The 22,219-nt window shown below is 32.4% G+C and overlaps 1 protein-coding gene and 1 long non-coding RNA gene across 3 annotated transcripts in view; one reads left to right on the top strand and one right to left on the bottom strand.

Moving 5' to 3' along the window:
* Cad99C (Cadherin 99C) overlaps positions 1–22,219 on the bottom strand; it is a 78,213-nt gene that overhangs the window by 25,554 nt on the left and 30,440 nt on the right. For both annotated transcript variants that reach the window (XM_076404312.1, XM_076404313.1), the window contains exons 2-4: positions 21,147–21,222; positions 10,593–10,658; positions 9,366–9,544 (exon numbers count right to left, since the gene is read on the bottom strand). In XM_076404312.1, coding sequence (XP_076260427.1) covers positions 9,366–9,544; positions 10,593–10,658; positions 21,147–21,213 — 312 coding nt within the window. In that variant the 5' untranslated portion in view covers positions 21,214–21,222. The remainder of the gene's footprint in view (positions 1–9,365; positions 9,545–10,592; positions 10,659–21,146; positions 21,223–22,219) is intronic.
* On the top strand, positions 6,296–7,894 carry LOC143195960 (uncharacterized). The gene is made up of 3 exons (XR_013005626.1): positions 6,296–6,539; positions 6,621–7,366; positions 7,436–7,894. It is a non-coding gene; the product is annotated as an uncharacterized LOC143195960 (long non-coding RNA).

The following is a 22,219-nucleotide window of genomic DNA, read 5'->3' as shown; positions in this document are numbered from 1 at the left end:
AATTTAGCCTCATACCTAACTAAGCCTATTACTCTGTTTTCAATACTATTTTAACTAGTACCAACTGATCACTTTGTAGAGTCGGTACGAGCAATAAATTAGGTTTGTTCGTAATTTAATTATGTGTATATGACACAAAATTATATTATTATTTTTATATTGTTTGGGCTCAGTACAGACTTCAACTCTTCAACTGATCAGTTGGTAGTAGTAAAACCACTGATGCGCAGGTTTTAGGATTTTCTATGTATGATCGATTTAACCTTCTTAACAAGAGTTTTTCAAATAGTTTGTATATTATTGGTAGCACTCAAATTGGTCGATAAGATTTTACTTTCTTAGGTTTTTTAATTATTGGTATTATGGTTATCATATCCTGACAAATTATGACTATCTCCCCTAAGTTTCCATGAGTTTATTTTTGTATATTTTGACATTTTGTTATTTAGTTAATACATATATAAGTTAATAGGTAAACCAATAAAAAAACTATTTTTTTAAATAGTATATATTAACTTCGTAAACAATTTTCACAGTATTTCTTAGTTTTGGTATTTTTTCGAAAATATTTTCGTATTCTGGACACTGTTAGATATGACCTAGAAGAATAGCAGTGAGAGGCAATTTTTATCAGTCAAAACGCTCGTTTATAATATAAATTAGTATTGTGGTATTAATTTTCTTCCAAAAAATTCCATTTGGTTGGTTTTTGACAAGAAAACAATAACTAATATAAGCACGACAGATTATTTTTAATCAAAAAGTTAAGAGAAAGTAGCACAGTTCAGAATGTATTATATCTGTGTTTTAATAAATGATCGCATGATACCAAAACCATTCAGAATACGATGGCCAGTAAATATTAAATTCAAGTAGTATTTATGCGTAATTGATTTAATTAGTTACAAAAACATACTGTTCATGATGTTATAGACAAGTTGCCAGTTAAATATTCTAGCTAATAATTTTACCTATATCTTGGATATCTTGAAGTTACAACAATTCCTTCTGTTGAGACAAATCATCAAGGATATATCATCTTGATGTTGACGCTAATCAGAATTAAATAAAGTGTATGAAAAAGTGAGTAGATTTGTCGATGCTGTATTCTCGATATAATCGTAATTTAATACAATTATTTCAGAGGAAACTGTTAATTTGGAAAGTATTCCTATAAAAGCCAGAAATATGCAGTCTTTGAGGGAGAAGTATTTGAAATTGTCATTCAAAGTAAATATTAATTAAATGTTTGTGTTTTATGTAATTTACATTTTTTAAAAACAGTCCTGAAAAAAGATACACTGTAGATCAGATGGCAGAAATGGAAACAGAATATTAAACCTTCCTTCCTAGAGTGGCAAAGAATTATTATAACAGAGATGCTGACCGAAAGGGATATACACTAAACAATTGTTTACAAAGAAGCATTGTCTATAAGAAAACCTTTGATTTGGATGAAATCCATCATACACATAGAAGAAGAATTTAACAGATCGTGGAATGATGAAAAAACATTCGATAGATCAGAAATTAACAATTTAATAATTAATGTAAAGGGTGATTCTGATGGTGAAAGTGACAGTGACCGAATGAAACTTCCTGGCATAGGCTTATGGTCCATTGCCCACAATTACCAATTACCAAGACGAAGATAAGACTAGAAACAAGTAAAGATCAATAATTAACATAGGAACATTGTAAAAGATTGTATTATGTGTATGATTTATGTGCATAGATATGTGTTCAGAATATATTTGAGAATTTGGATTTGGCATTTGCAGAGGAATTGTTACTAAGTATTTTACAGATGTATGTTGTTACTAAATCAGAAGATATGGAAGAAATTAGTAGAATTGAACAAGAAAAATGTATACGGGTAGTAACAGAAGGAATTAAGGAGGAATATATTCATATCGAAATGTCTTGACAAGTAAACTGTGATGAATACAAGCAACATGGGAAACAAGAACTAAACGCAAGCAGGTAAATGCTCCCCAATGAAAATAAAATACATTATTTAGATGTAACATTGTTAATTAGGTGGGTTAGGCCTTCAGGAGATACCACCACTACGTTTTAGGTGGTGTGGAACTGTAGTTTATGTGCTTCGATAATATATGCATTAAATGTGCTATAATGTCTAAATAAGATATATTTGATGGCATTATTTTCGTTTCATTACTTTATTTACACTTGGACTTTGTTATATGTTTTTATGGCAAATTAAACTAAAAGTTAAACTTATTGCTATAACATTTCGACGTTTTGATGTCACACATTTAGATGATTTGAGTTCCCTGTTATTTTTAACGGTATTATTGTAAAATATTTACCATGTGGTTTTTATAAATTAGGAATTATTTTTTATTTGAAGCTTTATTGTGGAAAATCGGTGCAATGTATTTTATTCAAGTATTGGTCATTGATAGCCGCTACTTTTTTCCATCTGTCCAGTAATTTACGGATTTCATCTCGAAAGACGATGTATCTTTTAATCCTATATAAAAATGAACAATTTTTTAGTGCTTTCATAAGAAGTGAAGTGCTGCTCAGACAGGACACGATAAATATTTTGGGAGAAGTAGTAATCAGAAGTAGCAAGATCTGGTGAATACGGCGGGTGGCTTAGCACCTCCATTTTAATGTTTTCATTGGTTTTGCATATGTGATCAAGCATTATTATGCTATATCTTTGTTCGTATTTTGCGTAGTGCACGGCTTAAACGTATCAATTGTTGTGGATAGCGATCCTGTCTTCTGTGGCAAAATCACCACTTTTAAAATGTTGAAAACATGTTGCTTACATGTACAGACATGTACTCGATGCGATTTAATGCACAGTAACACTATCTGTTGTAAATCCTTTAGAATTATGAATAAAATATTAATTAATATCATTAATATGTTAAATGTTGGTATAGTCTTCCGGATTTTTATTCGAACTTGGTTCTGACAAGAATCTAATGCGGATAGAAATTAATAACATTTTGACAAATATTTGAATATTATTTTGACGAATTTTCGGTATAATCTCATCTCTCATCTTACTTTACGAGCTGGTTTTTTTCCCTAAGTGTATTTTTATTAGTATATATAACACAAGGGCTGAACAATCCCAGGCCTAACCCATAGATGGCGATAGTTTTATTACATTCACTACTTTTTCAGTTAGCATTAATTTTCAGTAAATATTTGTTAAAATTTCATGACATTCTACTTATTAGTTTGTGATTTATTGTGCTAAGAGTGGCACTAGTTTTGTTATTTCCAAAACAATGGAACAAAACCAAATTCCTGTTTTAATTTAACACTGCTTTTTGATAGGAAACAATTCAGTTCGAGCAAAGCAATGGCTTGAAATGTGTTATAAGGATTCCGCTCCATCAGAAACAACAATAAAACTTTGGCTTATTGACTTCAGACGTGGTTGTAGAAACACCGATGATGCGGAACGTAGTGGATATCCAAAAAATATCTACAAATAGTTTTGAATGATCAAAATGAGAAGTTGCGTGACTTTACTAACAACGTAAAGATATCAAAAGAACCTGTTGGTTTTATATTGCTTCACCATCGGACTATGAGAAAGCTCTGCTTAGAATGGGTGCCACACTTGCTCACATTTGACCAAAAACAAGAACATCTTGATGATTCTGAGCAGTATTCGGCCCTGTTTAGACATAACAAACAGACATTTTTCCATCGATATGTGACAACGGATGAAACATAGATCCAAAATGATCATCATCGGAGTGGACAGCAACTGGTAACAGGCCTATTTTGAGGCAAAAGATATATTGTTCGACAAAAGTGGTTTTGAAATGTTAGAGTGGCGCTGAAATGATTGTGTGGCTCTTGATGGAGCTTACGCTGATGAATAAAGCTAATTTTGAAGAAAAAAATGCATTTTCTTTATTGCATCCGGGACTTTTCAGTCATGTGTAATATATTTGATCATTTTTAGAAGTTTAAATCCGGTTTACTAACTGATACCGCTTGCAAGCGGTTTATTTTCAATTACCTTAAAACCGAAACCCACGCTATGTATTTTCGTAATAAGGTTTTTTGTTTTAATTCGCCAATATCAACATAAATAGTAAGTGTAACACCCATACAGCGTTGCGGAACCCGGTCGAGACAATCGATCGTTAATTTTTAGAAACAGAAAATTATGTTAAACCGTACGTGTCAAGGTTCCAGTTTTTCGAACCAAAGGCGAATTTTCTTCCGAACCGTGACACAGTACCAGCACTTTTTTTGTTTTCGATCGATTGTTTATTATCGATGCAACAACAGGTATTTCGCGTGTTGATTTCGTAAAAGTGACAGATGGAGAACCACGAAAAATGGTATTGTGTCTTATATGGGACACGAAAAAGGTCAAAATTTGTTGTTTCGTGTCGTTGAACCTGTTGTACTTTCGGCCTTTTCTTGTTATTTCATCTTGGTCTTTATGTTGAGCGGTTATTAGATTAAATTCGCAACACTTATATATAATGAGTCATATGTACAAACTATGAAAGAATATAGCAAACCAATGTGAAAAAATTAACCTTAAAATGATTAATCTGTAACTAACAAAATCATACATTTTATAATTTAGCCGTTTTGTTAAAATATTTTTATTAATATATATTTTAAGGTCTCTTTTTTACCAATGAGGGTTTGTTTGGAATGGACCTTCTGTTTAACGTGGGCTACGAACCTCGGTCTTCAACATTAAACCAACCGACTGGCGGGTGACCAACTTAGAAGTCATTCCAGAAATATCCGGTCTTATCCAGCCTTCTCTCTGACGTGACTGGGACACTTCCTTGTCGGATTTTGCACTCTTGCTTAGGATAATTACAAATATTAAACAAGCACAAACATAATAAACTAAATTTAAACATAAATTTATGACCATGTTCCAGCAGGATTCGAACCTGCGACTATCGCAATAGTAGGTGGACCGTCTTGTCGCCTTTATGACTACGCCAACCAAGACGGCAAGTATCTTTTTACTAATTACAACTTTCATTAGATATCCTTAGTACAATCTTAAATTACAAAATTAATTTATTACTACTGTTCTGTTCTACTTGCCTTAATATACAAGCAAAGCGAGTACGGGATTAATAAATTTGTAAGTATTTCCCAAATTAACACTTAAACACTAAAGGAGTTGCTGTGGTTTGGTTTGCATCAATCTTATGATTTCCTTCGTGTTGTCCAGTAGCTGTAATGCATAGCTCTAAATTAGCAAAACTTTTATCGGGGTCACCGTGCACTACTTCGTTGGTTACGTAGCGATAAGCATTGGCAATTAATCGTAGAACTTTCTTTTGGGGGCGTTGGATTACTAGTTGGTTTGATGTTTTAGTGCAACCCCATATTTGCACACCGTAGGTCCTTATTGGATTTATAACTGACTGATAAACCAATCTCTTTAATTTTAGGTAAAGTTGAGAGTATCTTCCGACTAACTAAGTTTCTTGATTTTGAGTTTAATCTACTTTGCTTTTGCCTAACATGTTTCCAGTTTAATCTACCATCGAGATATATTTCGAGGAATTTACCTTAATAAGCTTGATGACTGAGGCATCCGTCAAGTGACATAATTAGGTTTCTGTCATTTAGCCTCAACGCAAATCTATAAAAGCTCTATCCCATTTGTAGATCTTGTTGGCCGCTACTTGTACTTGTTGTATATTCTTAGACAGAGATACATCTTTTGCCATTATAACTCTGTCGTCAGCAAATATTCCAAGTAGTGTTTCTTTTGTTGTTGAGATATCAGCAGTATAAAGCAGATATAGAGTTGGTCCCAAGACACTACCTTGTGTAGCTCCAGCCGAAATATGTTTAAGTGTTGAGAATGTTTTATTAAATGGCCGTTGATAATTAGTTTAAATTAAATTAAATGCGTATTGCTTGTTAACAGACATTCATAACAGTTTTCCGTTATTAAATTCATTTTAGATGTCTGTACGTCATCAGAAAAACCCTCAACGACTATAGTTATGGGTAACTTAGCCAATGACATCTACCCACTCAAAAATCCGCTTCAGTTTTAGAACGTGTTGTAGTTAGTTGACCGAAGGATCATTAAAATCGCATGCAAAAGAAGGAAAAAAACTACAAAATGATTTAGGTGAAACACAGAATGTCATTGTGACATTTAAATTATCTCGCCGTCGAAGGTGGGACGGTTCGATCAAGGTTAATTCAGTAGGTGGTACCGGGGATCGTAGATAAGTAAATGAATCACGATCTTCGGTTCGGTTACTTACAGGAAGTCAACGAAACGATCGAATACACGCGTGGCGTTGCACGGACGTGAAAGTGCTTGTGGGAAAAGTTATCATTCATCTGTTGTTCTCATAACGGCATTCACAGTAGTGGTACAATCGTAGTATCTGTTAATTAGACGGTTATTCAAGCCTGAATTTATTCTTGCAGCACTGAAATTTTCTCACCAGGCGAGAATTATAGAAAGCTCGTGTCATAGTGCGAAATAAAACAAACAGAATATGTTCCAGTTTAATAACCCTAGGCAGGTAAGTTCACACTAAATTATTAAACATCCAAGCCACGAGAATTCAAATATTTTGATTCTCTTTCAATTCTTGATGAACTAGGTAAAAATCGAATACGACTTGATCACATCCAAACCTAAACTTTCTCAGGAGAATGAGAATGAATGAATCAGGAGAATATCAGACATGTCCTTTCTCAAATTGGATACAGATAGGACCAAGAAAGACCTTTTCTTCATTAATTTTCAAATTATATGAACTTGTAGTGTGAATATAGCGATATAGTCATGAAAAAGTTTTACTGGTAAATAATAAGCTGCTGCGGTTTTTATTGAAGAAATTTTTAGCGCGTTACAGCTGCAGTGAATATTAGTATAGATACGGTCACTGAAATATCTGAAAAAATTAAAAATGTAATCTTGGATTCACCGAAAAGAAACTCATGTAATACGAAGCAGGTTACGAAACAAGATCAGTTTGATGTTAGCTTTATCATGGTTCAAATATTTGAAATATATAAAAACAGGGAGTAGTTTTGTTCAATATAAACATAAATTAATACAATTATTTCAGAGGAAACGGATAGTCTGGAATGGATCTTTGAAGGATGTAGAAAATCCCTTCATACATTATTGGGTAATATAGCATTTAAATGGTGTAAAGATGAGGAATTTCCAGACATTGCTTTTAAAAGAATACAATTTTTAAAAGCATATAACAATAGTAAGGAAGACTTTACAATTTGTGTGTTCTGATGAGACTTTGATATTTCAGAATGGGACATTGGATCACTCATGGCAAGACGATAGTAGAAATAGTGTTAAGAAAACCAACGTTGATGGAAAAGGGTAAACGTTGGAATAACAATTGATTATGTTTTATTAGTCATAACATTAATTTAATTCTTTTATTAACAGATATATTGTTCTTCATCCTGGAAACAGAAATGGTTAAAACACCTTCGGTTTGCATGAACTCGATCAGACATACTGAAGATGAAATTGACAAATAATGGAATTGTAAAAAATTTTAGATATACTAGAAATTAACAGCTTAGTTATTCACTTGAATGAAACTTTTTGAATAAGGGATTATGATTCATTGCTGACAATTTCTAAGGGTGAGGAGAGTGGAAACAAATGGGTGGATATATAATTAATATATGATAACTTTATTGTAAGGAAAACATAAATTATACATGAGCTTTAAAAGTTAAAATGTGTGTAGAGAGAAATAATATTAACTGTTTTGCAGATATGGCAAATGCATTTGGGAGATGCAATGATTAAATCTATGAAGAAATATGTATACAGGTAGTAATAGAACAAATTAAGTAGGAAAGAAACCAATAACTAAATGTAAAATGTAAAAATGCTCTAAAGATAATAAACCACAATCCTAACCTAAGAACTATTATAACAGTATAATTAATTGTAGTTTTATGCCCTTCTATAATATACGCGTTAGATGTACTATAACGTTAAAATAAATTATATTCGATAACAGTTTTGTTTCATTATTTTCTTTAGATTAAAATTTTATTATGTCAGAGTTAATAATTTAGATGACGTGAGTTCACTATCTAATTGAACGGACTATCGATATATTTTTTAATCAATTGCAGCAAGAAAAATGGAGGCTAACTCGCAAGAGAACGGTATTGATAACTTTAATCGCAGTATCAAAATAAGATAAATATAATATTGTATAATAATAACTAAAATATTGTATAATTGTATCACAAATTGGTATAAATATATATCGATGGATTTCATTTTTAAAAGCATATGGTAGTTGCCTCATTTCTATTTCTTTGTCTATACGAAATATAATAACTCATATTTAATATTAAGCTTTATTTAAAGAACATAATAATTAATAAACAAATGGACTTGATTAATTTGATTAGCTTTTAATTATATTATTCTACAATCTCTTTCGCTTATGCTCGATTTTACTCGCACTCTTGGGTACATTATTATTAAAAACAATGAAAAAAAATAATGCAAGTAATTTATCTTGGCATTTTAAAAATAAACTCACTTCCTATTTATATAACTTATTAACAGAACGTTTAAATTAATGTTATTATGACATTCTCTTGTGGCTATACTTTTTTTATGTCATAATTTCTTCGAGGAATCTCTTTTTCGAATTTCTTCTACCCAGGCGGGTTCTACACAGATGGAACAATTCAAGCATATCCCAGGTCTGATTAATAAAATCAGCAACTTTTGCGTGAAGTTTAAGTATAACATCATCAAAAAACTAATTTTCTTCCTTTTCTTCCAATCAGCGTCCCTCTAATTTTTATCAATTGCAGCAAAGATAAATGGAGGCTAAACCGCAAGAGAACGGTATTGATAACTTTCCATGAAAGTACATTCACGTTTGTAAATAGCCAGTAATTCTGAGAACCAAATCTGGACTATACGGTGATGTGAACCATCGTTTTTATCTTAAGGCTATTTTGAAAATATTAAAAATTACTTCAGTAAATCTACTGTAACTTTTAAACTAAGCATAAAACTGTCATGAAATATTGATACATGATATTTTAAGGTTAGGTTTGGAAAGTTAGGAGTTGGTGTCATCTACAAGACAGATTCCAGCTTATTTAGTGAAGTGTTACATATCACACAACACGAATGTTACTTTAATTATGTCACCAAATTTAATTATATTTTTTTCTCCTTACATTATGGTATATTTGGGTTGATTTTATGTATTGATAATTCCGTCATTAAATTGATTCATGGTTTTTTATTAGATTGAGTTAATAAACGTAGGGTTGTTATTAATACTATATAAATAATTTTAATTTCTAAAACCAATTTGAAACTTTACCTGAAAAACTATATGTGATAAGTTATTTTCATCCCTATCAATCGGTGCCAATAGCTGTAGCCTCTTTTCGTTCAAGAAAAACAACGGTGGTCCTTTCGGAAACGACAATTCGAGGAAGATATCCACATTAGGTTCTCCAACTATGGGTATCTCTCGAGGTGTAGTTTCTTGACTAATCGCTGAAAATGTGTATGGTTAGAATCAGATCAAATATATCAATACATATCAATGAATATAATAAGTTTTTAATTTTCAGATTGAATAAGGGTTGCCTTTTATATTTTGGAATAGTGCTAAACTAATATTGCTGAAGCTTACTTTCTACGCACACAGAATGTTTTAGCCGTAAATTTAAATGAACAAATTCAGCACGACTTTTGATTGATTATGTTTGGCTCTATGATACATGTACGCTATCAAGGTTTTCAAATACGATAGGTAAATTCTACATGTTTCTCCTGGAAGAAGCGCCAGTTAATTTAGAAACAAATCCAGAAACGCAAATCATAGTAGTTGTACATGTATGTTAAATGAAAGGTGAACGAATTTCTCCCGGTATGTATCGAAATCGATCTTTTGGATAGAAGACGTAGCTTCGAAGAGGATATGGATTATAACCATATACCAACATTGTTCGAGGTCAGAATTGTTGCTGTCGATCAGCAGCTGTAGCGAGATTTAAATGTTCGTAGAGAAGTTTATTACATGAGATGATTTTCCTAAACATTTTGACGTTGGTTCGAGTTTCAGTGGGTTGTTGTCTAGGTACAGCATTGAATACCTATGAAGTCAATATTGAATGAATTCTGACTGTGATAGTTGCATCATTATTAATATTCAATGTCTTACAAAATTGATCCTAATGCAGTATAAAAAAAGAAAGGTTCAGTGACAACATTTTGAATGTTTTTAAATATGATAAATGCTAAATTAAAAAGGCAACCGTCATACGTAATGATATAATCTTATTAAAAAAATTAGTAATGTGTAAAACATTCCATGAATTAATTAAGACTTCTAATAAGTCAATTATTAATGATTTCGTATTTAATTGAGTATTATATATTAAAAAAATTACTTTGGTAATGTAATTTACACGTTTCTTTTAACACAAACAGATTGCATTACAGTTTATCCGAACTGTAGTTGACATGGTGAAAGTTAAATGCTAAGTAGATAGTGTTTTCCGTTATTTAATGTTAAATTACAAAATGTTTGTTTACTTACACGATCCTTGACTTTCCTCGATATCTAAGATGATATTCGACGCTCCATTCTCCACATCGCATAGCCCTGTAAATTAAAGCATTTTGTAAGAGGAGAAGAAAATACAGTGTTTACAGCGGTGTTTCTTTTATATTGACAGTAGCTTAAAGGGGATATTTTAGTCAAGAAAACAGAAGAATATATATTTTCGCACATTTTTTATAGTTGGTGTTAGAACAAGAGTATTGAAGAAAATTTCGAGAAGTGTTATAACAATTTTTTTAAAACTGTAAATCTTTATGGATCAGTGTTCCATAGTGACTCTGCTGAAAACATTGTGTCCACTAAAAGACAAAGAATTGGCAGTAACTGAACCTATATATGAAAGCATTTGGGCTGAGAGACCTATAACAGGTCAATTGAAAAGTCTCCGGCCTACCACAGTAAAACGCATTTTTTTGGCAAAATTAGTCTTTTTTATTCAACATAATTCCTTTCAAGCATGATACACTGATTATAGCGACCTTTCAACTTTTCAATGCCAATTTCTTAGTACGATTTGTACTTTGCTTCAAAACAGGCCTCAGTTTCGGCGATCACCTCTTCATTCGACGAGAATTTCTTCCCAGCGAGTATTCTTTTGAGGTCTGAAAACAGGAAATAGTCGCTGGGAGCCAGATCTGGATAATACCGTGGATCAGGAAGCAATTTGATGCCCAATTCATGGATTTTTGCCATTCTTTTTGACTGACTTGTGACACGGTGCATTGTCTTGGTGAAGTAGCACTCTCTTCTCCTTCAAATGCGGCCGTTTTCGGCGATTTCGTCCTTCAGGCGGTCCAAAAACGCTATGTAATAGTCTCTGTTCTCCTTCCTTTTTCAAGGTAGTCAATGAAAGTTTGCCATGCGCATCCCAAAATAGAGACGCCATAACCTTGCCAGCAGACCGTTGCGGTTTCTCACGCTTTGGAGCGGTTCATCGTGTGCACTCCACTCGGATGAGTGTCGAATGGACTTCGGAGTGAAATGATGGAGCTATGTTTCATCCATTGTCATATATCGACGTAAAAACTCGGGTTTATTACGCTTGATCATCTTCAGACACCGCTCCGAATCATCAACTGGTCGTTGTTTTGGTCAAAAGTGAGCTCGCACGGCACCCAATTTGCACAGAGCTTTCTCATACCCAAATATTCGTGAATGAGATGATGTACACGTTTAGTTGATATCTTTAGAGTGACTGCTATTTCATTCAGTTTCAATTTACGGTCATTCAAAATCATTTTGTGGATTTTTTAATGTTCTCGTCGGTAAATCAATAGCAAAAGGTGCTTCACTCAAAATTCACAAACTAATGATCCGACAGCTGTCAAACTTATACACGCATCATTTGAGGGTAAGAGCTAACTAAAAAACATATGGATTTAATTCTAGTAGTGCCATCTATGTGTCAGGCCCGGGACTTTTCAATTGATCTGTTAACTATAATAACTCATTAAATGTATTTAGATTTCTTTCTATATTTGCTCATTATTTAATTTTTGACCAGTTGTTTCCTTCAAACAATAATCGAATATATTATCAGACATTCATCGGTAGATATATCTTTTGTTGCCAATTGATGACATTCATATATTCTGTCTGCGAATCTTGATATTACATCTGATATACTACATTTTTGGAGCGAGAATGTCTTACACTGCCCACTTTTTACAGTTCAGCAGCTAACATATATCTTGATAACGTGACTTCACTTTTACTTTGGATATACTATTGTTAGTGTGTTGGTCTAGCCTGGCTTGATAGTTTTTAGTGTATGTGTCAATTTCTTTCTTCAATGTTCGCAGATCTAAATCTAGGTACACGTATTTATTGCTTATGTAAGATGGAGTATTGAATATAGTTTTCATCGTTTTCGATGTTATTGTGGCTATTTATCCAATATACTGCCAAATTCAGGTTGTAAAAATCAACATTCCTTCTTATTTTATCCCACTTAAAAAGAGACAGAATGCTGCCTGATGCGTTGGAACATGTAACCAAATCAATCTATAAAATTTGATTTGTGTTGGTACTGGTCGACCCTGTTGTCAAATGTTTACAAAATTCTTTAAGACGTTAGTGATAATAATTAGAGGTTATAGACCTGCAAACGTTCTAAACCAAAAGTCTAATCTGATGCGGCAATACTGCGATATGTATTGGTTGTTTTATTGTAGACTATATCATTTTATTAGAATGTTAAATAACATTAGATACACTAATCAACCATTAGTTGAATAATTTTCCAACTCCTTATTTGTCTTTAGTTTTTCCGTGATATATATCATTAAAATGTTTTTTATTTATTTCTCTCTTCCATATTTTTTACATGTATTTGTGTACTGATCATTAATGGGTCGAATACGCGGGACTTAATGTAATAATATATTATTGATACTGTAAATGATACGCGAAACCTTACAATTCCTTAGTTCAGAAACTTGATAGAATATATAGGGTGTATAAATTCGGCGAGCAACTTTGACAACAAAATTTACGTATTCCCTCTCGAAAAAAATGTAGTTTTTGAAGTTTTCTACGAATCAACCCTTTTTTTGATATTTTTATAAGAAGTTAACCACTACTCAGACAGGTCACATCTAATATGTCGGAACCATCAAAAATCAGGACTAATGTCTGGAGAATATGGCAGGTAGTATTTCCCATTTTAATGTTTCCAACTATGTTTTCACAAGTTTTGCAACATGTGGTAGAACGTCATCACGTTGAAGTATAACATTGTTGTGTCTTTAATCGTATTTCGGCCATTTATCGCGCAATCGTATCAATGGTAGTCGAGAGCGATCCGCATTAATAGTTTCACCGAGTAAAGCCTTTATATTATCGTCTTGATTTTTTTTGGCTGTCCATAATGCGTTTTGCCTTCGGTTTCAAAACACCCCTTTTAAAAACGAATATTCACATTTTGAAATTGATTGACCATAGTTGCCATGAGCTTCACGCATCCTTTAAAATTAATTTGTAGGCCTGATACGCCAAATTAGTCATACTTAAGCTTTTGAAAGTTAACATTACGAGATGCTTTTAAAAGAATGGATTCTCTAAATCCATAGACTAAATTAAAATTTAGATTTAATATAATAATAAATAAAAGAAAAATAAATGCTATATTTCGTTGAATATAAGAAATTTATTCGCTATAGGTAATATTTTTATATAATAACCTCAAGAAGCAATAATATAATAAATCAATACAACCATACCTATATGCAAATACCTGTTTCGATTTTCTCTTAATTGATGGTTGTACAATATAGTACTACTGGTATTGCGCATATTAATTTCCGTTTTTTGTGGTAGAGTTATATAAATCTTGAATGATTAACATTGTTAGTATATGGCCTTGGCGTGCTTTTTTAATTATTATACTTTGCTGGGTAAGTCAAGAACGATATCTTATCTAAGAAACCTGAGTACTTATTCGCTACATGTATAATTATTTTTCTTTAATTAAATGCTGTTATGTCGGGTTGGTACATATTTTTGAATGTGATAATAGAATGTTTGTCTTTAATCATCAACATCATTAAATTGTTGGTGAAATAATTCATAATATTGCATACATTTGTTCATACAGTAGAAGCTCATTATCAATAATATATACAGGATTGTAGAACAACTAATTTCGAGCTTTTTCATATATAATTTTATAAATAATGTTTGTCAAAATGAATTTATTATTATACACATTTCATACTCTTATCAGTATGTCGTTTTGATTGATGGTCTTTAGCCACATATCTGATAAAACCACTGTAGAAGAGAATATTATAGTTAATAAAATGTATATTTATTGAAAATTATTTCTTTCCCCTCAACGTTCTGAAGATTCCCCTTAAGAAGAAGTTCGGATCAAATGAAGAAGTGATGAAACAAAATGTATGCTTGTTTTGGGAGCATAGACAAAAATAATTAAATATTATATAGATGAATAAATTTGAATTTCTAAAATATATATTTTTCTTAGACAAACAGGAGATCTATTGAAATACAACCGTAAATAATAAATGTACTTTTTATAGTTTCTGAATGTTTTCTGAAAGGTTTTGAATAGTTTGGAAGTAGTGTTTGGTCAATTTATTGGTGCTAATCGATGTTATATATAAATAAAAATACAACGTGTGAAAGTAAATCTTGTTAACTATAGAAGCCAATGTGATAAATGTGTAGTAAACTTCTTTTAGAATAGTTAATATTTAGTATCAATAATGGGATCATTGAGCAACTACCTTAAAAATGTCAGGATACTTAATCCCATGAGAACATATTTTAAATTAACATATTTTGGTAAGACTATGGTACAAATTCATTATATAATACATGTCTGGTGCTTGCTTGAATCCTGATCATTTTACACATTCAGAATACATATATTAAGAAAAAATGGTAGACTGTATATTAATTCAAATAATTTTCACAATTTCTTACAATCATTCTGGCAAAATGTATCGATACCGAGTCGAAATAACTATGTTCGTTTGGCAGCTATCTAATTAACGAGCCTTATATTTCCTTCGCCACACCGTATGCCAGCTAAGCCATAGGTCAACGATCTTAATAAGCAGAAATCAGGAGGCTCTAGGTCTGGTGAATACGCAAGGTCCATCAGAACATAAAAATTCTTGTATCGTGTGGCTGAACTTTGTAAAAATTCATACAAAAAGATGATTTTGTGTCTGTTAGTTGTTAATGGTGGTATTTTTAGCAGGAAACCGTTTTAGTTTCGTACGATTTTAGTAGCTCGTAATATATCATAGCTCACTGATTCTATCATATATACGCTAAGAATTTGTGACCATGAATATTTCCATTCAGTGTTGATGTGGTTCTCAAAGCCTTTTGGTATTTGGCATTATTGTAGTAGATCTATTTTTATCACCATTCACAATAGGCTATACAAAATCATTCTGCTTTGCTAGACAAGCAATGAAACTGCTGGAAAAAACGGTAGTGATTTTCCTTACTTTTCGGTCTTTTCCAACCCATGTAAACTACTGAAACCAATTAACTCAACAGTTGCCAAGCGATCTGAAAGTGCTTTAAGAATTTGAACTGGATTTTCGTCCAATATGTCTTGAAATTCAATAACTTCGAGTTTATTAATAAATAATAAAAGTAATGAATGACTAAAATGATATTTTGAATAATTTAATAATACTAAATGGAAAACTGTTTTAGTATGTAGAGAAATGTTAAATATCATTGAATTTAACAGTTAGGTTAGATTGTGTAAGAGTTGCTTGTATTGATACATAATATTTCACCGTAGCTCTGATGTTGAATAACAAGTTTGCATCTCGATTGGTCTAAAAAATAAGAACAAAACTTTAATTAATTATCAGAGGCTTTTATTTTCTCCGCGATGAAACCATTATAGATACCGACTTCTAGACTACTTTGTCTGATTCTGTTCGGTATTTTTGCTTTGTTTTCTTTCGCCTCTATTGCTTGTTCTTGTGCTCCTTCTGCGCGCTGTGACGATCAAGATCGCATCATCAAAAAGGTAAGATAACGCGCAGCTATAAATAACACGGCCACTAGCAAAATGAAGATATGGTTGTGCAATTACTCCATAAGATCATTAACATTAATGGCAAGGGAGTGTCCCATATTTTAGGTATATTATGGAAGGTACAGCGAGGTACACCGGGCCAGTGGTGATGAGAATCGAGACAAAACTGATTCATGTTTAATTAGATATATATTATTATTATTACATATTATTATTATTATTAGATAAGAGATATTAATATGAAATAGGTTTTGCTAGAGAATATGTTGGAGTTAGAATGATGGATGATAGATTCCTAAATTCAATGTTCGTATTGAGATTTTGTAAAAGGGTTTGTTATTACCTTACACTTTTATTGGCTTCAAGTAAACATCTTAAAGATTGATAACTTTCAGCTAGCGGTTCCTAATAGACGACTTTAAACTGACATATATTCAGTAATACTTATTCAGTGAAGCCATACTATAGCGTGTTTATGCCGTAACAATTAACATAATATTCTAGATATAGAGACTGTTTCACTGGTTTGCGTAGTCAAAAATCAAGAAGGTAATTTTTATCATGTTTGGTATTTTTTGAGAAATTTGAGTGCTAGAATTGGCTTTTCTCAATTTCTTTCCGAATGTTTCGATATTCGACAGGAATCAGCTCTTAACAGCCAAAGGGTGGAAAAGCTGATGCAATACTGAAATATTGTAGAGTAAATCGGCATGTTTCTTTTGAACCATTTACAGAAAACTGGTTACTAAAAGAAGCTCGGTACTTGGTTTCTACATGAGTTAAAAGTGAAAAATTGAATGGATCTAATTTTCATTTGTGTAAAAGATTATTGTTTTTGGATATTTGTTATAATTCGTTGATTAAATGTCGTCATTAATGACAGTGAGCTATAACTGTTTTAGTCTGACACATTGTTGACTTCTTCTTCGATGATGCTCAATTAGACGATATAAAAAACATGCAAGATGTATGCAAAATAATAATTTTTCTTCTAATATAATAGAGTCTAGCGGTATATTTTATTGTTTTTCCATCTGACATAAATTAAAGATGTGAATGAAACCCATTTGAGGGGTGCAAGAATAGTTTTATACAAATGCAATGTAGAAATAACATCACAGTACCTAAATATATTAAAGCAAATTATGCTTCTATTCATTTTTTAGCTCGATTTGCACGACAATACGAGGAAAGTTTGATAAGTCAGTGATTTCACATTAACAGTTCCGATGCAATTATATTTTAATTATAGAGGGATAATGTACGATATGATTTACGAGATAATATTAGTTATAATTTGTGATAATATACAATATCGTATTGTATCGAATGTTTGGTGAGGCCAGGCGTAGTAAGAAAGATACCGCGGAACAGAGAAAACACATGGTTAGCATGGCATGTCGCTTCGATTCGTTGTCGCATGCTTCGGATGATGGAGATACAGGTACGACAGGTGTAAGAAATTAAACTTGGTGGAAAACCCCTTATTGTGACCATAACTATAAAGGTCCAAAAGTCTCGATATCGTGGAATACTCGAAAAAGATATACAGACAAGAACTGTATGGATATGTGGAAAAAATTCTCTACAATAACACCCTTCGGTTTGGATGAACTCCACCAGATACATAAGATTAAAATGACAAATGGTAGATTTTTAGTGTTGGAATGGAAACTAACGGCTTATTTATAGCCTTTAATAGTGCCTCAAAATAATTATAATGTAATGCTGACCAAGGTGAGAGTGGAAACAACTAAAGATGAATGTTAATGATGAATAATTAATATAAGATAATCTGTAGAAAATCGTACTGTAAATATGGATGTAGGAAGGAGTAATACAGTGATATCAGAATGTTTTGACGAGAAAACACAGTAGCGAAGGAAACAAAGACTTAATATAAAAAGGTAAATATGTTCTCTAATGAAAATAAAATATGTTACTTAGATGTACAATTATAACTTAGGTGGATTAAACCTCTAGGAGACACCATAGTTGCTTTAGGAAAGAGTGAAAGAGTTTAAATGCAAATATAATGAAATAACTCTAATCTACAAACTATTGTGACTGTTTAATTAACTGTAGCTTAAGTCATTAATTAAATAATAAAAAACATTAGATGTACTATAATTTTAAAATAAATTATATTTTATAATATTTTTGTTTCATTATTTTATATATATTAGAGTGTTGTTATAAAGCAAAGCTAAAATAATCTAAAATGAATAAAATGTGAACGTTAAATGCGACAACATTCCATCGCCATAAACTGAGATGACACGAGCTCAGTGCTACTTTGGATAGATTATAGCCAACCAGGATTATAGACTACGCATAACTATATGTTAATCGCACTAGCATATCAGCTGGGCCGTGTGTCTTGGCTCGTAAACTGTTACGTTATACCGCTGCGCTTCATCTCGCGACCAACTGACCAAATTTAAAAAATTTGCAAGCTGGATGGGCTGGTTTCCAAGACGCGGAGTATGCGGCCTACATTTTTAATTTTGCCGTCGATCCTTTTTCTTTCGTTTTCCTGCGCTCGCGTCGACGCGACATCGAAAATAAGGCCATTCCTGCCCGATAATCGATCGGCAATTATCGCCGCCGCTCTACCGGAAACCTTAATCGCGGGAAAACGGCGCCATCTCGCTTTGTTATCGACGATGTTTTATCGATAAAAAAGGAAAATCATAAGAACATGGTCGATGTGTAACTTAAGGAAAAAAAAAACGTTAACTTGTTAAGCAATCTGAATCATATCACATATCAAAATCCTTTTAGTCAGCGTCTCTTTTGATAATAATAACACAAGTGTACATGTTTTCATGGACCTGAGCAAACAAAAGCCAAGTTTATAAAGTAAATTTTGATGCTGAATACTGGTGGTGGCTCCCGATAAACATTTTAAGGTGTTCTGCAATTCTTGCAAAAAAAACTTGCCTATTTTTTCCATACTACGTTCTTTTCTGTTCGCGAATTTGGTAATCATTTTGCCATTAAAATGTTAAAATTAGCTGTTAATATTCGGCAAATGAATTTCTGAGAAACGTTTTGATGTGCTTTAGTGTTTGGGTCTCTGATGTTGTTATGAATATACGGTGGATGAGAAGGCAATTCGAAACCCAATTCATGGATTTTTGCCATCCTTTTCACTGACTTGTGACACGGTGCATTGTCTTGGTGAAGCAGCACTTCTTTTTCTTGCAGCGGCCGTCTTTCTGCGATTTCGTCGTTCAAACGGTCCAATAACACTATGCAATAGTCGCTGTTGATGGTCCTTCCTTTTTCAAGGTAGTTAATGGAAATTATTCCATACGCATCCCAAAATACAGACGCCATAACTTTGCCAGCTGACTGTTGCGTTTTCCCACTCGCATGACTGTCGATTGGACTTCGGAGTGAAATGACGGAGCCATGTTTAATCCATTGTCACATATCGACGCAAAAACTCGGTATTATTACGCTTGATCATCTTCAAACACTGCTCCGAATCATCAACTCGTCGTTGTTTTTGGTCAATAATGAGCTCGCGCGGCACCCACTTTGTACAGAGCTTTCTCATACCCAAATATTCGTGAATGATATGATGTACACGTTCAGTTGATATCTTTAGAGTATGTGCTATTTCATTCAGTTTCAATTTATGGTAGTTTTCGTCTGTAACAACCTCTATTGGGCGTCCACTGCGTTCATCGTCTTCGGTGCTCATAATCTTTGATGGTTGATTTTCCTGAAACAGTGTCCGGAAACTCGACATCAAGCCAAGTTTTTACTTCGTTTTTACCAACTGTATTTTTTCCCTTCAAAAAGCAATATTTTATCAACACGCGAAATTCCTTTTTATCCATTTTTTTCACAATAACAAAAGTTACTTCACTCAAGGGTTTAATTATAACGGGTTCGAATGATGCGGAAAATACTTCAATCCCCACTTCTATTCGTTTGGGTGAATTATCAGAAATGCCAGGAATGTCTTGTAGATTGCCCAAAAATACACGTACCTGCCTGCTTGTAGAAGCAGATTTAGACATAATAAAATTTAATTGGTGCACATATCAGTGTACATAGTGAGCAAAGGGATACTTTTTTAACTTGAATGGTTGTATGTTGGCCGCTCATAACTGCTGCTCTATCATAGCTTTGTCAGATTTTTCAGGAATTAAGTAGTTCCAAAAAACACTCAATAAGCTCACCATCGTGAATATATCTAAAAATAACTACAAGTTTACAATTTACAGCAACATCATTTCTTTCGTCTGCCACGATCGCCAAAAATTGAGAATTATTAATTTGCTCAATTATTTGTTCATCACTAACTTCAAGCATACACTGTAACACATTGTTCTGTATTTTTTTTGAGGTGCTTTAAATTCTGAAACATTTTTTAGGTGCTCACTTCAGTCGAAAAAATTATTACTCAACAAAAGATCCCCAGAAACATCGCCCTCCTCAAGTCACCGAAGAGTCAATTCAAACGCTCCAGAAAATGTAGTGTAATTTATGATTTTTAATAAAACATACCTATTCTTTACCACATTTTCATTATGTGTTTGTATATTTATTCAATACGGAGAATCTAACTATGCTATAATATTGGTTGACCCTAGTAATGCAAATTCCATACAATGATGAAGATTTATTTTAGAGTTTTCATAACTTTTTATTTTCAAACTTAAGTCCCATAGATCGGTGACCCCTTTTTCAGATGTAGTGTTAAGAAACTATTGAATTTTCAAGATATCAAACCGGGGATTATATTAAAATGATATTATATTAACTTTGGTTGTTGTTGAGTGTCCTATATGGGGACCGCTTCATTTCCAGTAAGTGTCCGTGGATTTGGGAAAGAAAATGGGATGAGATGGACAATTTTTATATTCATCTTATGGAAATATTAAACTTTCCTAATATATGCTATTTATTAGAAATGATCAGTTGATTATCAAGATTTTGCGAGAAAAATTGTAAGTATTGTCACAAGTATTATAAATATTTACCTTTGCAATAAACCATCAATGGTAAAGCCAGCAAAATTGGGTATAACAAAATGTTGGTATGAGCCATTCCACATATCTGAAAAAACAAAAAATTAAAATAAATAAATCATCATTCAATTTAAATTATTTAATGCTATTTAACAAAAGAGCTACAACCAATCATGTCAATAGACAAAAATAATTATAATAAAACATATTATGTTTATTTACAAATAGCAGATCCTTATTTCAGAAGTCTTCCATCCGACTTAGCTGGATGTTGATAGCTGTCTAAAAATAAAACAAATACTCGACAACATTTATGAAGAATTTCAATAAAATATTTGATATTTGTTGATTTAAGTATATATATGAATCACAAACCTTTATTACGAATTTATGAAACCAAAGAAAATAGATTAAGAACAAATATGTCAATTCATTGTTACAGTAGAGAAAGGTAGTACGGTACGAACAGTTGGCTTGAACTAATCAAGCTTCTGCGATGTTTGATATTATATCTAAATTTCTGTAGGATATTATAAGTTACACTATCTAAAGCAACATTTCTAGTTTCACACTGTGACTCTCTAGTCTTCTCTTTCAACATTAATTTCATAAAATTTGGGATTTTTGTAATAGATTATTCACGCCCTACACTGAAAAAGTTTTAGTCTCTAATCGTTCAAATAACAGTCGACAAAGAGAGCTAGTACATATATCCGGAATTAAAAAGAACATTACCAAAGGATCATTCTGGTTAGCGACTTCAAGAAATGCATGGATTGGGTAAATCAAACAGGATTTCAACAATTTATATATCTCTTTATTGAACACGCATATAGAGCAGCCCTTTATAAGCCCATGATCATATGTCGACCATTTGCCGCTGCTTTAAAATAGGTAGGAAAGCTCTAGGTTGGTAGTCTAAGTGTAAGTTGCCTGTGTGAGATTAAAGTGAGATTAGTGAGTGAGATGAGAGAGATTTTCGAAATTCATAACTTTTGGTATTTGATTTCACATACATTCCTGTTGAGATTTATAGTAATGCTGCTCTGTAATTGTCCAATTGCCAACTATTTAAAAGCTGTGAT

This window comes from Rhynchophorus ferrugineus, unplaced genomic scaffold, assembly GCF_030347505.1.
Source record: "Rhynchophorus ferrugineus isolate W39M unplaced genomic scaffold, kcgeb_rfMv2 rfM4, whole genome shotgun sequence".
In the NCBI taxonomy this organism is placed as follows: Eukaryota; Metazoa; Arthropoda; class Insecta; order Coleoptera; family Curculionidae; genus Rhynchophorus; species Rhynchophorus ferrugineus.
The sequence above is the reverse complement of the archived record's forward strand: the minus strand, read 5'-3'. Positions and strand labels throughout refer to the sequence as shown.